The following is a 14,767-nucleotide window of genomic DNA, read 5'->3' on the forward strand; positions in this document are numbered from 1 at the left end:
GTAATTAAATTTCTTCTCCCTTACCTTTTCCCCCATCCTTAAAAGCAGTACAGTCGTAGCTTGAGATCTAATCTGAGCTTTACTCCATGAATCGCAGTGGATTGTTGAAGGAAGTAAGAGTTCTCTAACATCAGATATCCAGCTTTGTGTTTGAGCAATGGTTACAATAAGCACTGTGGGTGAAAAGCTTTAGTAATGGCATTCTCAACAAGATCTGGCTTGCAAAATAATATAATTTTTGTAAATATATCATCTCTATGAAGATTTTAACAGTAATACATCAAGTCCTATAGATGACAGATGTTATGATCTTTAAGTCCTAATGCCCTGGGAGGAGTTTAAGTAAGTGTCAAGTAAAAATATAAATTAAATACAAAACTGGAACTGCTGAATTTCTGCCTAATCCCCTTTTTCTACTGCAAATGCATGGCTCTGTTTTGCTTTGTTCCATCTGCTACTTTCATTCAATATCCAAAGCAATATAATAGACTCTACCAAAAACTCACTTCAGTCTTCATAGTTATGGGATTCTTTAGCTCGGAAATATGCCGAAAGAAAACGAAACCAGACAAACAAAAAAGCCAGAGCTGAATAATGCTCCTGAAGTACTGCTGCAGCACCCTCTCCTGGTTAGCAACGCTGATAACAACCACCTTAGGAAATTTAACAGTACAATACCCAAGGCATTTACAACTTAGGCACTATTTTCCTAATTAAAAAAAAAAAAAAATTTCTTCTGTGAAAGCCAGGCCATAGAAAGCTAACATTAGGAAACGTAAGGGGAAAAAAAAAAGTTCATATTACAAAAAGTCTTCCCAAGTAGCTAACGAAGTTATTTCAATAGTAGTAGGCAAATTTTCAGTCACAAGTTTAAATAGAGCAGCCAATAATCCCACCTTGAAGAAGCAAGAGCAATAATTCAAATGTTTAATGAACTTCCAGATAGAAGGAAAATTTGTAAAAAGACAAAAATATGTAAACACTTCAACACATGAAAACATTTTTAAATTCAACACATTTTACAGAGATACAAAAATTTGCATCTGCCTACAGAATGGACAGTTGAGAAGTGGTAGGCACTTCTACACGATAAACTCAGTCCGGGTTCGATCAGTTCCAACAGCTCAACCTACATAATATACAAAATATATACAAAAGCAATCTAGACTGCACCAACGATATTAGATACCTCCTAAATTGAAAGAGCTCAGCCTCCTCACTAAAATTCTAACGCATCACAAACTCAGACAACGTCCCAGAACCCAGAGACAGATCGTGCTGGACAAAGACACTGAAGAGCAGAACAAACTTCCAGTACAGATGGAACCTGATGGCTTTGAGTCTGTCGCACCGCAGTCTGCGGTCAGGCACAGGGATCTCTAGTCTTCACAACACAAGTTTCTGACTTTGGCCACCTGGTTAATTATTGCAGGTTATCTGGGTAATCAGAAGCAGGACTATAGTTTCTGTGTTTTGAGAGAGGTTCCAGGAAGCTGATAAAAATCAAACGTGATGTGATAGGTTACAACGCTACGAAGTACTGAAGTAATGATAGTGGAAGCAAATTCCAGTCATGTTAATTTAGAAAATACTCATCATTGTTTTATACGAGAGCTCTGTAAATCAACCCAGAACAAAATTAACATGCTATGTCAGAAGAATATCTGTACTAGGAAAGACTATAGATATAAGGAGGCCAATACCACCGGTGGCTGAAAGAAGATAAAAGGCAGACTGGATTTCTAAAAGACATAAGAAATTCTTCCTTCTCCTCTTTAGAGACCTCTGCTTTTATAACAGCTTGTGGCCTACACCAAGCATCCTGGATATCAACCAATTATTAGACAAGATTACTGAAGAGCGGAGTAGCTAACAGCACTCCCATTGGTGGGAGGCAGCTTGAATTCTTACAAGACTAAAATCAAAGAATATCCAGTCTGACTTCTTCAGTCCTGCATGCGGATCTAGTGAATCATCTGGGATCCTGGAGCAAGTTTTGATGAATCCAGCTGACTATTCTCCGCAGATAGTGGTAGCCAATTGGCACACTGGACAGAACAGCAGATATTTCCTCCTCCCTGGGAAAGATAAAATTATCACGCATGTTTGAGAGGATACGGAACATTAAATTTCAAAGCTGGGGATGGGGAATTAAAGTCATATGGAGTGGTTCTTTCTGTTCAACTCACCCAATATTCCCAATTTGTTTTTGGACAGTAAAAGGCAGCGAAGCAGATGGGTAGTTGGCAGATAGAGCCAGGGTCAACTCAAACTTTGCAAAAGCTGTGGAAGCGGAGAACAAAAGCTTCACTCTGTATGCGAAATAAACACAAACAAGAAGATCAATACAAAATACTCAAATGTACCGCTACCGCCTTTGAACTAGGTTCCAGAAGTGAAAACACGTGATGTAATTGATGCAACAAGCTCAATAACTTCTAAAGAGTTCCAGCACAGACTAACAGTAACTTCATAAATACGGTTAAAAGAACCTTTCCACTCTAATACCATCAGCGTTCTAACACTGAGTTAGAAAACAAAACCCCAGCTTTCCTCATAGAAAAAGTTAATACACACATAATTCGCAGAACCTTTCAAAAATTATGGGAGTATATAACGTAGTAATCAAAAATAAGTTTTCTAGTTAACAGAAAATATTCCTAGGTAGCTAAAGTCTTCTGAAGTTTTAAGTAGGACTGATTTACCTCCAATTCCATAATTCCAAGATTGTTTCATGAATCCAACCCTATTTAAATCAGGCCAAATTTCTGTCTAGCACAGTACTCTTGTCTGTGAAAATGTGCAGGAAGGACAGAGTTGAATTTTCTTGTAAATATGGGTAAGACCATCACCAAGGACACAATGCCCAGGAGACAGATGCTTTGGGATAGCATGAACTAGAACAGGCATAGTACAGGTCTTTTCCAGGTAAGTCTCCCACAGTTTGCAACTTCTGAGCACAGGCTGCCCTCGCATTTGTTTGCTGACTGAACTAAATATAGCTTTTATAGGATTTTTGGTATGTGGTAGAACACCACTCTTGCAAAGGGTACTACAAAATTAGAATAACCTATGGGAGCAGCATCAAGACATGCAGAGCAAGGTGAAGTGGGCACTTCTTAGTTAAGGATATACATCAATAATAGAAGGAGAAGGTGAAGTAGTATTCGTCTTGTTCCACTGGGACATGCCACAAAATCGGGAAGTAGTATGAGAGAACGAAAACTAAAGAAAAGAAACTTTACTTTAAGTGCATTTGTCCTTCAACGACTGATTCTGCTTGGCTGAAGCAAATAGAAGATTAAAAGAAATAAAGCACTAAGCTACAGGTAAACTCTTGGCCGTTTCCTTTGCGTTGCCACACTCTGGCCTAAGGTTTTAAGTGAGAGAGTCAAGTCAGACAGGGAAGCAGCAAGGAAGGAGAGGTTATGTGATAGTAAGGAAGTGGCTGAATCCAAGAACAGCTTAATTTCCATGCATTTGAATATTATAGTGCAATTGTATTAAAATAAATTAGATTGCTGTTAAAAATAGTGGCATAAAATCTCAGTTCCAAGAAAACCAAACTGAAAGTATTTCAGCGTTTTGTTCCTGATTATCTAGAGACGCTCTCTGAAGGACTGGGGTAAACTCCATCTGAAGTTACTCACTTTGTGTCATTGATGTCTGTCTTCAGAAGATTAAATTTTCCACCCCATCTCTCCAGAAATTCAATCTCCTCTCCTAAGATCTTGCAACGACTCACCACCAAAGAGATGTCATGAAGAACCTAAGTGGGCAATCAGAAAAGCAATCACATTAGCACTCAGGCTGGCAAACTACGTGATACTTGAAAACACAGTTTATCCTAGAGAGTGTTAAAAAAAAAAAAAAAAAAAAGTAGTTTAACTGCTGTCTCAGTTTGGATGCGAAGATGAAATTGTACAAGCATAACAACAAATAGACATTCTTTGCCCTAAGTTTCTCCCTTCAGCTTTGTCAACAGGGGTACACAGACATGCAGGAACACCAAGTTTGGCTTGGCAATTGAAACCATTAATTCGTTAGGGAGCAGAATGGCATTCAGCTCAATTCTTTAATTTCTACTAGCAGGAAAAAAAAAAAAAAAAAAGGATTTTAAGAAATCACTAAGACAGGCAGCCAGTAATGCAGCAAACAAGGAAGAAACCACAGCTTTTAGGACTCTTGCCTTCAGGGACAGGTACTTCCCCTCGCACCTCAGAATATAAACGAAGCAGATTTGGATTTGCATGGATGAAGCATTCGTTAAGATGCTTTTGTTCTCAGGATCAGCCCTGTTCTCTGTGACATAAAAGGTTTAATGTTTTTTCCCCCCGAGTCTTATAGGCTTTCCTGGAGCATTACCTGGGGCAAGTAGCACAGTGTGGGACACTTTTCCTGCCAGCATCCCTGACTTTCAATAAACTGGAAGATGAGTCTTTGGACTAAACGTGAGGAGGGTGGAGCTTTTTCCTCTGTAACACAAAAGAAAAACACATTGCCAGAAATCTTTTAAAAGCCATATAGTAACGCATTAGCAAATAAACCACAGATTTACAGATGTCTTCGCAAGAACAGATTATTAGGACTGCTACTTTCAAGCTACTTGAAAAATCTTACCATCCAAGAGAGATTCAAAGTTCAGGCTAACTATCTTTCTGGAAGGATCTTCACCAGAAACATCACCATCTGAGAAGGAAAGGAAAAAACCCAAACACTAGTTATTTCCGTACTTAGTTCTGGAGTTGCAGCTCTTCCTCTTCAGAAACAGCCATTCATTACGTACTTTTCTGAATTTTCACAGAAAGCACTGGTAAACATATTCAAAGCCACCTCTCTCAGCTTACACGCTCCTGCTGTAGTATGTTTTCTATTTCCTTTCAGCAGATCTTCACAAATACAGAAACTTTAGGTTTCTATTATGTAACTATTTAACCTTTCACATTCATAAAACCGAAACCTACCGATTTTGCGACTTACCTATTGGGGGTCCGAACACAACTGTGAGTTCAATAGAATCATAAAGAAAATTAAAGACTGCCTGCTGTTCACTCCATTCAGTAATCTCCCACTCGGTGAAGCTAAAAAGGGGGGGAAAAAAACCACCATCACCCCAAGTTTCAACCAGCCAACTAAAATAATCATCTGAAGGACAAAGATCAGAGTCTTAAGTGCACTCGCAGCTCTTACCACATAATATGCCGATGACATTTTCACTTCCCAACAGAATGTAAGAATCTGTTGGGAATATAAGCATACTACTATTCATTTTACGTAAGTGTTCATTTTGGAATGGGAGGAGTGTTGGATATAGAAAGACTGAAGGTAGAGGACCCCTGCAAAGCTGTTAACAGAAAAACAGTGCATCACCCATGGAAGTTCACCGAGGCTTTATTGCTTATCCTAGGCTGTGAGGAGATGGGCATCCAAAGATTTCCCAAATCAAAGAACAAGGAAGACAAACCCCAAAACATTTATATGCGAATGTGAGGCCCCAGAACTAGCTGATAAATGACACCTGAAGGTCTTTTCCTTACTCGTATCTCTCCAGGAGTTCCTGGCAGCTTTTTTCTTTTTCCTGTAGCTGGTTCATCTGAGCAAGCATTTGCTCATTCTCAGTCTCCAGATCTGACAGTTCTCTGCGAAGATAAACCAACCACATGAGATGTAGCACACTGGTTAAAAAACCACCAACGCTCTAAAACCTGAAGGTGCACATGTTATTTAAGGTCTTTAGATCCTCTTTGACATCTTACCTTTGAAGTTCCTCTTCTTGGGCTTTGAGGCTTTCCAATTCTAAGAGAAAGGGAAAAAAGCTGTGAGAGAAAAGAGCAGCAAAGAAAGCCCTAACTTGCTCTGCAGTCACTGTTCTTAACAATATGAAAGATCTCAACTTGATGGCTGTTACTTCTACCCAGATACAGATATGCGGTCAACAAAGGGTAGTAATTATTGAACAATTAAAGTGCTGAATATGATAGCCAGCACACACTCTTCAAGTCACACTGTTCCATATTAGAATTAATATATCAGGGTGGGGGCTGAGTATCACCCTCTCCAGAACTTAAAAAAACAAAGCAAAAAGTGCCATTCAGCTGGTACCATTACCTTTCTTTAGGCTTTTCCCTTCTGCCATTTCATCACCGCAGTCTGCTTCCCAGTCTTCCCAGTCAGAATCTATGGGAAAGAAGTATCAGGTCACTGCAGAACTCCCAGATTCAATACTTGGATTCCATTTTATTTGTCTGTGGGTTCTATAAATCTTAGTATTTCAAAGGTAACTAAGAAAAATGTACAAAAAGCCAGAAGGGTATCTACCAAACCCTCAAAAAGTAACAGATAACAAGGGAAACTCCTTTTATTGAATTGTTTCAAAGCTGCTACTGTGCAATTTGATTTCTACTTAAGGCATTGGAAGAGAATTCAATTGGAAGAAAAGAAGTGAAAATAGAGAGAGCATCGTTATGCAGCAATGCCAAGTACTGACTGCAGCTTGTGTGAACGCAGCTGAACAAGTTTTAAACCAGCCAGCTACGATGCTGAAAACAGTACAGCCCTGGAGTGCGAAGCTTAGTCTTGCCTGCCTGCAGGATCGCTGGCAGGTTCTGCAGCCATTCTGAACTGCGTGCTGCCAGCAGCTGTATTGTTATCGCTAGCAGATTTAGCCAGCTTGGTTGCATGTTTGTAGGCTACGGTTATAATTCTGTATTTCAGGGCAGATATACTCCTAGTCTTCACGTTATGTGCAATTCCCACAAGACAAGTTTGCAGACAGAAATGAAGGCATTTAGGCCTAACAAATACTTGTAACAAAGGAATTGTACAATTCCAAGCAACCACCAAACACAGAATCTTGAACCGACCATTTAAACTGCAGCTCTGCAGAGAAATAGAGAAATCAGCATATCGGTCACTGGTTTGGAAACACATACCTGCTTCCAGAGCAACAAGACAGCTCTCTGCCTCCTCCAGCAATTCATCCACCTTTTCTATTCTTGACTGTAGCTTTTCATGTTGTTCCTAAGATGGGAAAATTGTACTCAAGTCAATGACATTTTTTAAAAAGCTGAATTGTCTTCTGGGACCACCACGTGGATCTTTGCTTGCTAAGAAACTAATTAAAGAAGCTGATATAATCTGTCATTAGAAGGAAGAGGCAGACTGACAAACATTAAGGCAGTAGCCATGCATAAGAAAGTACTAGATACTTAACAATGTGTCTTCCTTATGACTTTTCTTATGAAGGCATGAGATAAGACATGGAAATAAATAAATTCCTAGAGCTTTTAACACATACAGATTCCTGATACCTATCACAACGCCATTACTTCTGCATTTCCTTGTAGGTTACTAACACTGACGTTACCACAGCATGAAGAGCTAATGTCTGATGGCGTTTCCTTTAATACTCCCATTTTTCACTCTGTTACTTTAATTGCCAAAACCCTTAGGCAGAAGGTTCCTGTAGCGTAAGTGCAAGAAAGTCACTGTCCCAATGCGTTTTGCATTTGCGTATAAATAAAAGGGAAGCACGTTTGATAAGAAGGAAACTTTCAAGGGAATGCACACTACATACAACAATTAGGCTTCTAAACTTGACAATCAAAGATGGACGAAATAAGGTAGAAGTTCCTTTTTTTAAAGCTAAACCTCTGCAGCCTTGTGGCACGTTACCTGCGCGCTCTGCAGCAATTTGCTGTACAATGTCGCTTTCTCATTGTGAGCCAAGATTTTACTCTCCTTGGTGAAATAGGATTTCATTTTGTTCAGTTCTGCTCCAAAGCTCTTCAGCTGCGACAAATGGAAGACGCAGAAGAGAAAGTGAATGGGCATGTGCAACAAAAGATTGTTCAATCGACCCTTTAGACTCTTGCTCCCTTCTCTGCTCCTCCCAATATCCCATTTCTCTAGTAGCAGTATTACATGACACTTGCAAATTAAATCAAATTTAAGACTGGACAATCCCTGTTAATTCAAGTACAGTTGCCTACTACAGTAACTGCTTTTCTTTGCAAAGATCCAACAAGATCTACTCAAATAGGGAGCCGCACAAATAACTAAAGAGATGCTTTTACCAAAAACCAGAGCACCTTCATCAAGTACATCAGATGTCTCTCACCCCAGTTGTTTGAGACGTGTATTTAGAACACTTGCCCCATTACAGTTAAGGAGGCTAACTGAAATGCTCACGAAGTCCAGGCAGAACCCAAACCACAAGAAGTAAACTTAAAACCTGTTTTAAGAGAACGCGGCTACAGATCATGCAGTTCAATGTTTTCTCTGACAGCTGTCAGTCCAGAAGCTGCAGAGGAACGTACAAAAAGCTTTTTTCTACAACATTTGCCATCTGCCTGTTTCCACTAGGTGGTATCATCCTAAACGCAGTATGTGGAGATTTGCTTAATAAGCTTTCAGATTTGTTATTCTTAGCTAAGGGTTCTAGGTGCTTTCATTGTTCGTAAGCGTAATTCTTCCTGAATGTAGTTAATAACCTAGCCTCAGTGATACCCTATATCAATCTAATTATGAACTATGAAAAATACTGTCTTTTATCAATTTTGACTCTATTTTCATTGAATAGATCTTTATTCTTGGCATTAGAACCACAGAAAACAGAATCTTTTGATCTACCGTCTCAGTTCTGGCTGGGATACTTTTATAATACTTCTGGGTTTTAAATGCAGGTGTCTTTGGCGTGCTTTTTTGTGCCCGTTATCATTAGCATTCTCCTTAAATACCCTCTGGCCTCATCTTCTGTTTTGGCATATGACACCATTGTTGCACTCCAAATACTGTATGCAGTTTTATTTTTGTGTAATGACGCATATTTTCTGTTTATTCTATGTCTTCCTACATCCCATGTCTTTCTGAACTAAATAAGCGTTTAAGTTAATGGACGATTGTGCTCCACCAGTGAAGCAACAGAGTCTCTACAGTAAGAGCAGTTCATTTTTTCCTTCCAAAATTGCACTGGTTGCTTAGCCCCATCTAAAGTTTCTCTTCTTTTTTCTGCCTTCAACTAAGCTGCATTATCAACTTGAATTATCAAGTTTTTCTGGTTTATAGCAACATATTCCCTTTAGCATATTTTAAAGGGCACATATCCTTGCATTCTTCTGACATACTGGAAGTTCTCATAGCAGTTTTCCATTCAGAAAAGATCTTGCCTTGTATCACCTACCTGCCTGTTGTTATTCTGTGACCGTTCTGGTTCTTACTTTATTTGAACACATAAATGAACCTTACTTCTTCATTACATAAGAAACAACATTATCGCTTCATGCAGTCTTACCTCTTCATCAGAGCAGGTTCTCATTACTTCCCACAAACTCTTATTCACATTCACCAGGAGCTGATCCTGGACATCTGCATACACTTTTAACCTGAAATGTGGAAAAAAAAAAAAAAAAAGTTGAAAGTCTTGGTGCAACTGCACCGAGCACATAAAGCAGCACACTGGTATTTATACAATTCATTCCCCTTTTCTAATTAAAACATGGAAATGTAAATATTTTCATTTAGTTGGGTCTTACATCTTGGAGAGACCCTCTAAAGCCTTGATTAAATGGCCGCCGTGTTTGTTAAACTCTAGCACGTAATACCGAGTTCATTTCCTACGGTCTTGAGGGCAGCTCTGAGCAGGAGGTGGAGAGATAAAGAGCCAAAGAAATAGGAAGTGATGCTAGTGAGGCTGTGAAAAATCTTACTACTGATTTTGAGTTTTATCATAAAACTTGATTTTGCACATAAATTGGAAAAGGCGTAATGAATCAGATCAGAAGTGTCCTTCAGATAATAAAATAAATTGTGACAACTGTATTTCAATCTAATAAACACTGGAAGATTGGAATAAACAACAGAGCGTAACCTGTTACGATTCTGCTTTCCATGTTTGATCATTTTTGATACAATTTAAAAAGTTTACTCTAACTCTTCTGATATGCAACTGAAACACACTATCAGTAAAAGATAAATTACCTGAGGAAAATCAAACTTAAATTATCTCCATAACCACAACTCCTCCCCAACAGTTAGCCCTACGCCGTGTAAATCTGTAATAAACTGGCTACCGGCACAAAGTAGGTTAACTATAATTTTATATTTTATTTATATAACGTGATAACTTTCTTCAGGCCACTTTGCGTGCAACCAGAGCTGAAAAAGTAGAATTACTAATATACTCTGTGACTGGAAAAACACTTACTCATCTATCATCTGAGAAAGGGCCTCGCAATCTTCTTCATAAATACGCAGCTTGGGGCGATAAACATATTGGCTGTAAATGAGGTCTTCTGGAGTAGGTGGTTCACTGACCGCACACTGGGGAAAAACAGAGGGGAAAATTGTGAAGAAAAAGAAAAAAAGATGTGTATTTTTCAGAAACAGTAACTTCCAATCAATTCATGTACAGAAACCAGCCAAAGGCCTGGAATCTTTATTTTTGCAGAACAGAAAAAAATCCAGACCCTAATGGAGGCAGCCTGACAAACGAGTGTTTTCATTCTGGACTTGTCCTGGTTCATTCTGAGACAAGTTAGTCATATAACCTTTGATAGCTCATTCCGCTTTTATGCCCCATGTTTCCTCACGCTTGAGCATGGACTTCCTTTTGGGACATATGCCTCATCACTAGAGCTCAAAAAAAAAAAAATTGAAAGAGGTTAACTTTCTTTTAGATGAAGACTTGAAAAACACTCGTACGTTATCCAGGTAACAGGAGTGCTCTGGAATAAGACAGGATGGCTCTGCTTGGTTCAGGATCAAAGCTCCCAATTTTCAACAAGTCTTAGGCACATCAGATAAATATGATGGGGTATTTCAGCAAGCTACCTATATAATGAAACACATAAATAATTGACATTAATTCCGTCCCGTCAAAGAAAGCTTTCAGGGGCTTTTGCGGGGTGGGGGTGGTGTTTGTTTTTTTATCAGAGGTCAGTCGCTAATGAATGGTATCGGAGTTTTGTAAGCTTGATGAATATTTAGAGAAGCTCAGTATGAATAAATTTGCAAACTGCAAGTGTAAACTAAACTGTAACTAAGATAGTCCAGCATTTTAAATAAAAATGGAAGAGATTTAAAAGTCATAAAGGAAGCAATTTAATCAATACAAATTATACTAATTTAGCTGCAATTCTTTTTAATCATTTTCATTCTTTTATCATAACAGTTTTAAAGAACTTGAAAAGAGACAGGCTTTTTACTCATTCTTGCTAAGCTGACACAGAAATTTGATTCAGTCAGCAATGAGGCAATGAAGAACAGCAGACCACCGCCACACCACGTGTGCCCCACAAACATATCAAACCGCCTGTGCGCAGTGGCTTTCTGCAAACTAACAACTCGAGGGCCACAGTTGCAGTCCTTATTTCCAAGAAGATATCTAAATTTCCAATGTGAATATTCTACTGACATATTTGCCCTGATGACGTGCCATCTGACAGCAGGAAGACTTGGTTACGCAGGAGCCAGTTTTCAACTAATCTGAAGTACTAGAATGAATTTCACAAGTAAAGAATTTTCACAAATATACCACTTCCCATGGGAAGAATGTGATCTTGACCGCACCTTTTCATACACAGTAACAACTTCACCCTTACACGTATTATCATACGGACATATTAACAGTTCCTACCAAAACAGGTCTCCCGCTATCCATTTGAAAGAAGGATGATCAAATCTCATGAGAAGTTGTTTAACATTGAACATACTGCTGGAAGGTTCTCCAGCACTCTAGGATAAGTACTGGCATAGAAGAAACTCCAAACGAGTGTCAAAATTATGCAGACACTGCTAAGGTTTTCCAGGATGGCTTTCCCATTGCCCCAGTGCATCGTTCACTGTGCCAGTAGAAACTGTAGTAAGCAGCAGGAAACGGAAGTATTTGCACTAAATCCCCATATACTTTATTAAATAAATGCAATCTTACAAACAAACTTTCTCTGTTTATGAAACTTGAAACTTTTTCCTGTCAGTATGATACCTACGTACAGAAAACTAAGCAGCTCATTCACACTACGTCATTCCATAAATACCATTCCTTACAAAGATCGTTTGTGAAGTCCAGACGGATAACAGAGACCAGCCCCAACAACCAGGCAGAAATTCAGTTGCCTACACAAATGTGTACAAATAACCAAGTCCACAACACTAGTCATAAGAAAGCTTATAGGAATATAAGGTGCCTTTACTGAAAACAAATTACAAGGCCCTGTTTTCAGGATGATTACAAAGTAAGATTGCTGCCTTGTTCAGCATGAAGTTACTGCCAACGAGTGGTCCTTGTCTGCATGCGAAAACAAAACCAAAGAGTTGTTCCCATGTCTGCAAGAATTCAACAGAAACCTTTCAGGATGAGGATACTGAAACTGGGTTCAGGCAGAACAGACTTAAGGGGAAGAAATAAAGAATAAATGAAAAATAAAAATAAGTAAAAAAATACAATGTCATGGTGAAGCACTCATGAAGAAGAGAGTAGAACAGGTAGTAGGAGTGCAGAGCAGCATGTCAGGATTCTGATTTCAGTGGCTGATGGACATAGTAAGGAGATAAGGTGAAAAGGTTAGACTGATCCTTAAAACAAATTGAAAAAGCAAGAATTAGCATATTTATCCAAGAACAGATAATCCTGAACATATGGTATTTCGCGAAGAGACTGAAATCTATTCTGTTTTTCAGTACTGAGGAAAAAAAAAGCATCAGACGTTATCAGAGGTGAACAAGCAAAGAGCCCAGAGGAAGAATGCAGTGTCTAACACACTTGCCAAGGTGGAACTGACTTCTGGCTTAACTCGTTTAAAGGCCTTTAATGCAGACTGGTTAGTTGATAAAAAAAAAAAAAAGAAAAGACAAAGGAATATAATTTAAGGTCAATTATATTATGCATATCAAAGGACAGATACTCACGTTGGCTGGAAGATGGCTATGCCGGGGCTTCTGAATCGGAACATGGACTTGAAGCAGCGTAAAAAACTCCCCAACTGTGATAAGACCATTCTGAAATTTCTGTAAGGATTAGGAAAAACGTATAGGTAAGTACATTTTTCAAGCAAGAACACTTACTTGCATATATGCACGCAAGTATTTTTCCTGTTAGGACAAGAAGTTAGCATCTTTCGGCTATTTACATACCTCCCGTAAGTTATCTTCACAAATGCTGTCTGTGAGAAGCTGAGACTCCATCTGACTGCTTCGCTGAACTGGCCAAAAAAAGAGAGGGGGATATTGCTAGGGTTAATAATATTCTTATGGAAATATGACCCTAAGCTCGTTAACACTATAAAAAAAGCCATTTTAATGTGGAGTTTGACCTTTATGTGTGTTTCCAGTGCTGAATGAAGCAACTGAGGAAACAACTACTTGGGACAAATAAGGAGGGCTAGATTAAGCATCTAATGTAAAACAAAATCTGTGTCAGAGTGGTAATGAACTGACAGAGTTCACTCTTCTATGGGAGGAAAGCCGTATTGAACATCCTAAAAAGTAACAAAACTGAGCAGGAGGCTCCAACCAGCGCACCGAGGGCATCCTACGCAGACAGAGACCAAAGAGCACCTGAGCTGCCAGCCGCTTTCAAGGTAAAAACGTGGCATTCAAGTTCTGAGCCAACAAGGGCTAGTTTCTCACTCAAAGGGAAGAACCCAGCTTCTACTGGATAAAGCATAGGCTTTCATGGTTGCAGGAGGCCAAAACTGGAATTGGTTTTGTAAATAGAGGCAAGATATCACTTATCAGACGACTGGCAGATTTCTGCCTCATTGTTAGGTATCAGCTAATTAGCAAGAGCTAATTAAACCTGGGGGCTGAATCTGCTTAGAGCCTGTGCCTGCAACGCACTCCGAGGAGCCTCTGTCCAAGAGCGCAGCACTGAGACACGCAGACTCGTTCTGCATGGAACCAGCTTAAAATCATCTTTGGGCCAGCAGAGTTTGAGCTGGGGCTTTGCTCTGTGCTAGGGTAACTAAACTGCCTCATCAGCCCACCTTGCCCTTGAAAACAAAGCCATACTTAAATTCTGCTCCTTTTTCTTCCCATCTCAGCTTCCCTTGAACAGCTTGGACTCTTAGCCAGAAGGTAAAAGCTTGTTGAGCGGCTGGGTGGCAAGCTGTGACACAGGCATTCAAGGCCTTTCCCAAATGGAATACATACTACGGGTGGGGCTCTTCCTTGATTAAGCAGAAAGAACGCAAGGTTTGAAGCCATTACCGCAAAGGAAGCCTTACTTGTTAATTCTGTGTCAGCCTTAACAGACTCCAGAGAGCTGCTGGTGCTGGCATGAGTACAATCAGGGCTTTTACCCGAGATATTTGGAGGATCTTCACCTTCATGAACTTCCACGTGGCTTTGAGACACAGCGCCAAAAGTAACCTGAAATTAGCAAGTTTAAAAAAAAAGGTTAAAAGAGTTATATGAAATGATACAAGAATAAGTCGATCAGTAGTTTATTGTAGCTGTCTCTTGACATTCAGAATAGTTTCATTTTAAGCATCAGCACATTTTATATCTAATCAGCATGACAAACCAGCGTATGGCTAGTTAAGCCGTTTCCTACAATGACACGTGGGAAGCAAAGCTGCAAAGTCCTTCATTCATTTCTCAATCAAAGCAGCAGCCACCACAGCACACCCTTCCAGCTCTTGGAACGACAAAGTTTCTACTGATGATGTACAAACTTATTTTTAAGGTCAGATTAATGTTCAATATTTGCACAGATTTTCTTGATTCAGCTGCAATTTGTGCTGTCTATAAAAAAGCTAATCTAAACTAA

General features: G+C 39.3%; 1 protein-coding gene across 3 annotated transcripts in view; it reads right to left on the minus strand.

Annotated features, from left to right (window-relative positions):
* Window positions 1–189: 189 nt before the first annotated feature.
* The window catches only part of KNL1 (kinetochore scaffold 1), a 29,748-nt gene continuing 15,170 nt past the window's right edge, over window positions 190–14,767 (minus strand). For all 3 annotated transcript variants that reach the window (XM_087739738.1, XM_087739748.1, XM_087739759.1), the window contains exons 11-26: window positions 14,223–14,367; window positions 13,132–13,199; window positions 12,907–13,005; window positions 10,205–10,320; window positions 9,293–9,383; window positions 7,675–7,791; window positions 6,933–7,020; window positions 6,109–6,177; window positions 5,757–5,796; window positions 5,538–5,639; window positions 4,981–5,081; window positions 4,621–4,689; window positions 4,366–4,475; window positions 3,651–3,769; window positions 2,190–2,312; window positions 190–2,078 (exon numbers count right to left, since the gene is read on the minus strand). In XM_087739738.1, the coding sequence (XP_087595864.1) occupies window positions 1,973–2,078; window positions 2,190–2,312; window positions 3,651–3,769; window positions 4,366–4,475; window positions 4,621–4,689; window positions 4,981–5,081; window positions 5,538–5,639; window positions 5,757–5,796; window positions 6,109–6,177; window positions 6,933–7,020; window positions 7,675–7,791; window positions 9,293–9,383; window positions 10,205–10,320; window positions 12,907–13,005; window positions 13,132–13,199; window positions 14,223–14,367 (1,563 nt within the window). In that variant the 3' untranslated portion in view covers window positions 190–1,972. The remainder of the gene's footprint in view (window positions 2,079–2,189; window positions 2,313–3,650; window positions 3,770–4,365; window positions 4,476–4,620; window positions 4,690–4,980; window positions 5,082–5,537; window positions 5,640–5,756; window positions 5,797–6,108; window positions 6,178–6,932; window positions 7,021–7,674; window positions 7,792–9,292; window positions 9,384–10,204; window positions 10,321–12,906; window positions 13,006–13,131; window positions 13,200–14,222; window positions 14,368–14,767) is intronic.

The sequence above is a fragment of the Nipponia nippon genome, unplaced genomic scaffold (assembly GCF_047370975.1).
Source record: "Nipponia nippon isolate SJK-2023a ecotype South Korea unplaced genomic scaffold, ASM4737097v1 scaffold_10, whole genome shotgun sequence".
NCBI classification, from domain to species: domain Eukaryota; kingdom Metazoa; phylum Chordata; class Aves; order Pelecaniformes; family Threskiornithidae; genus Nipponia; species Nipponia nippon.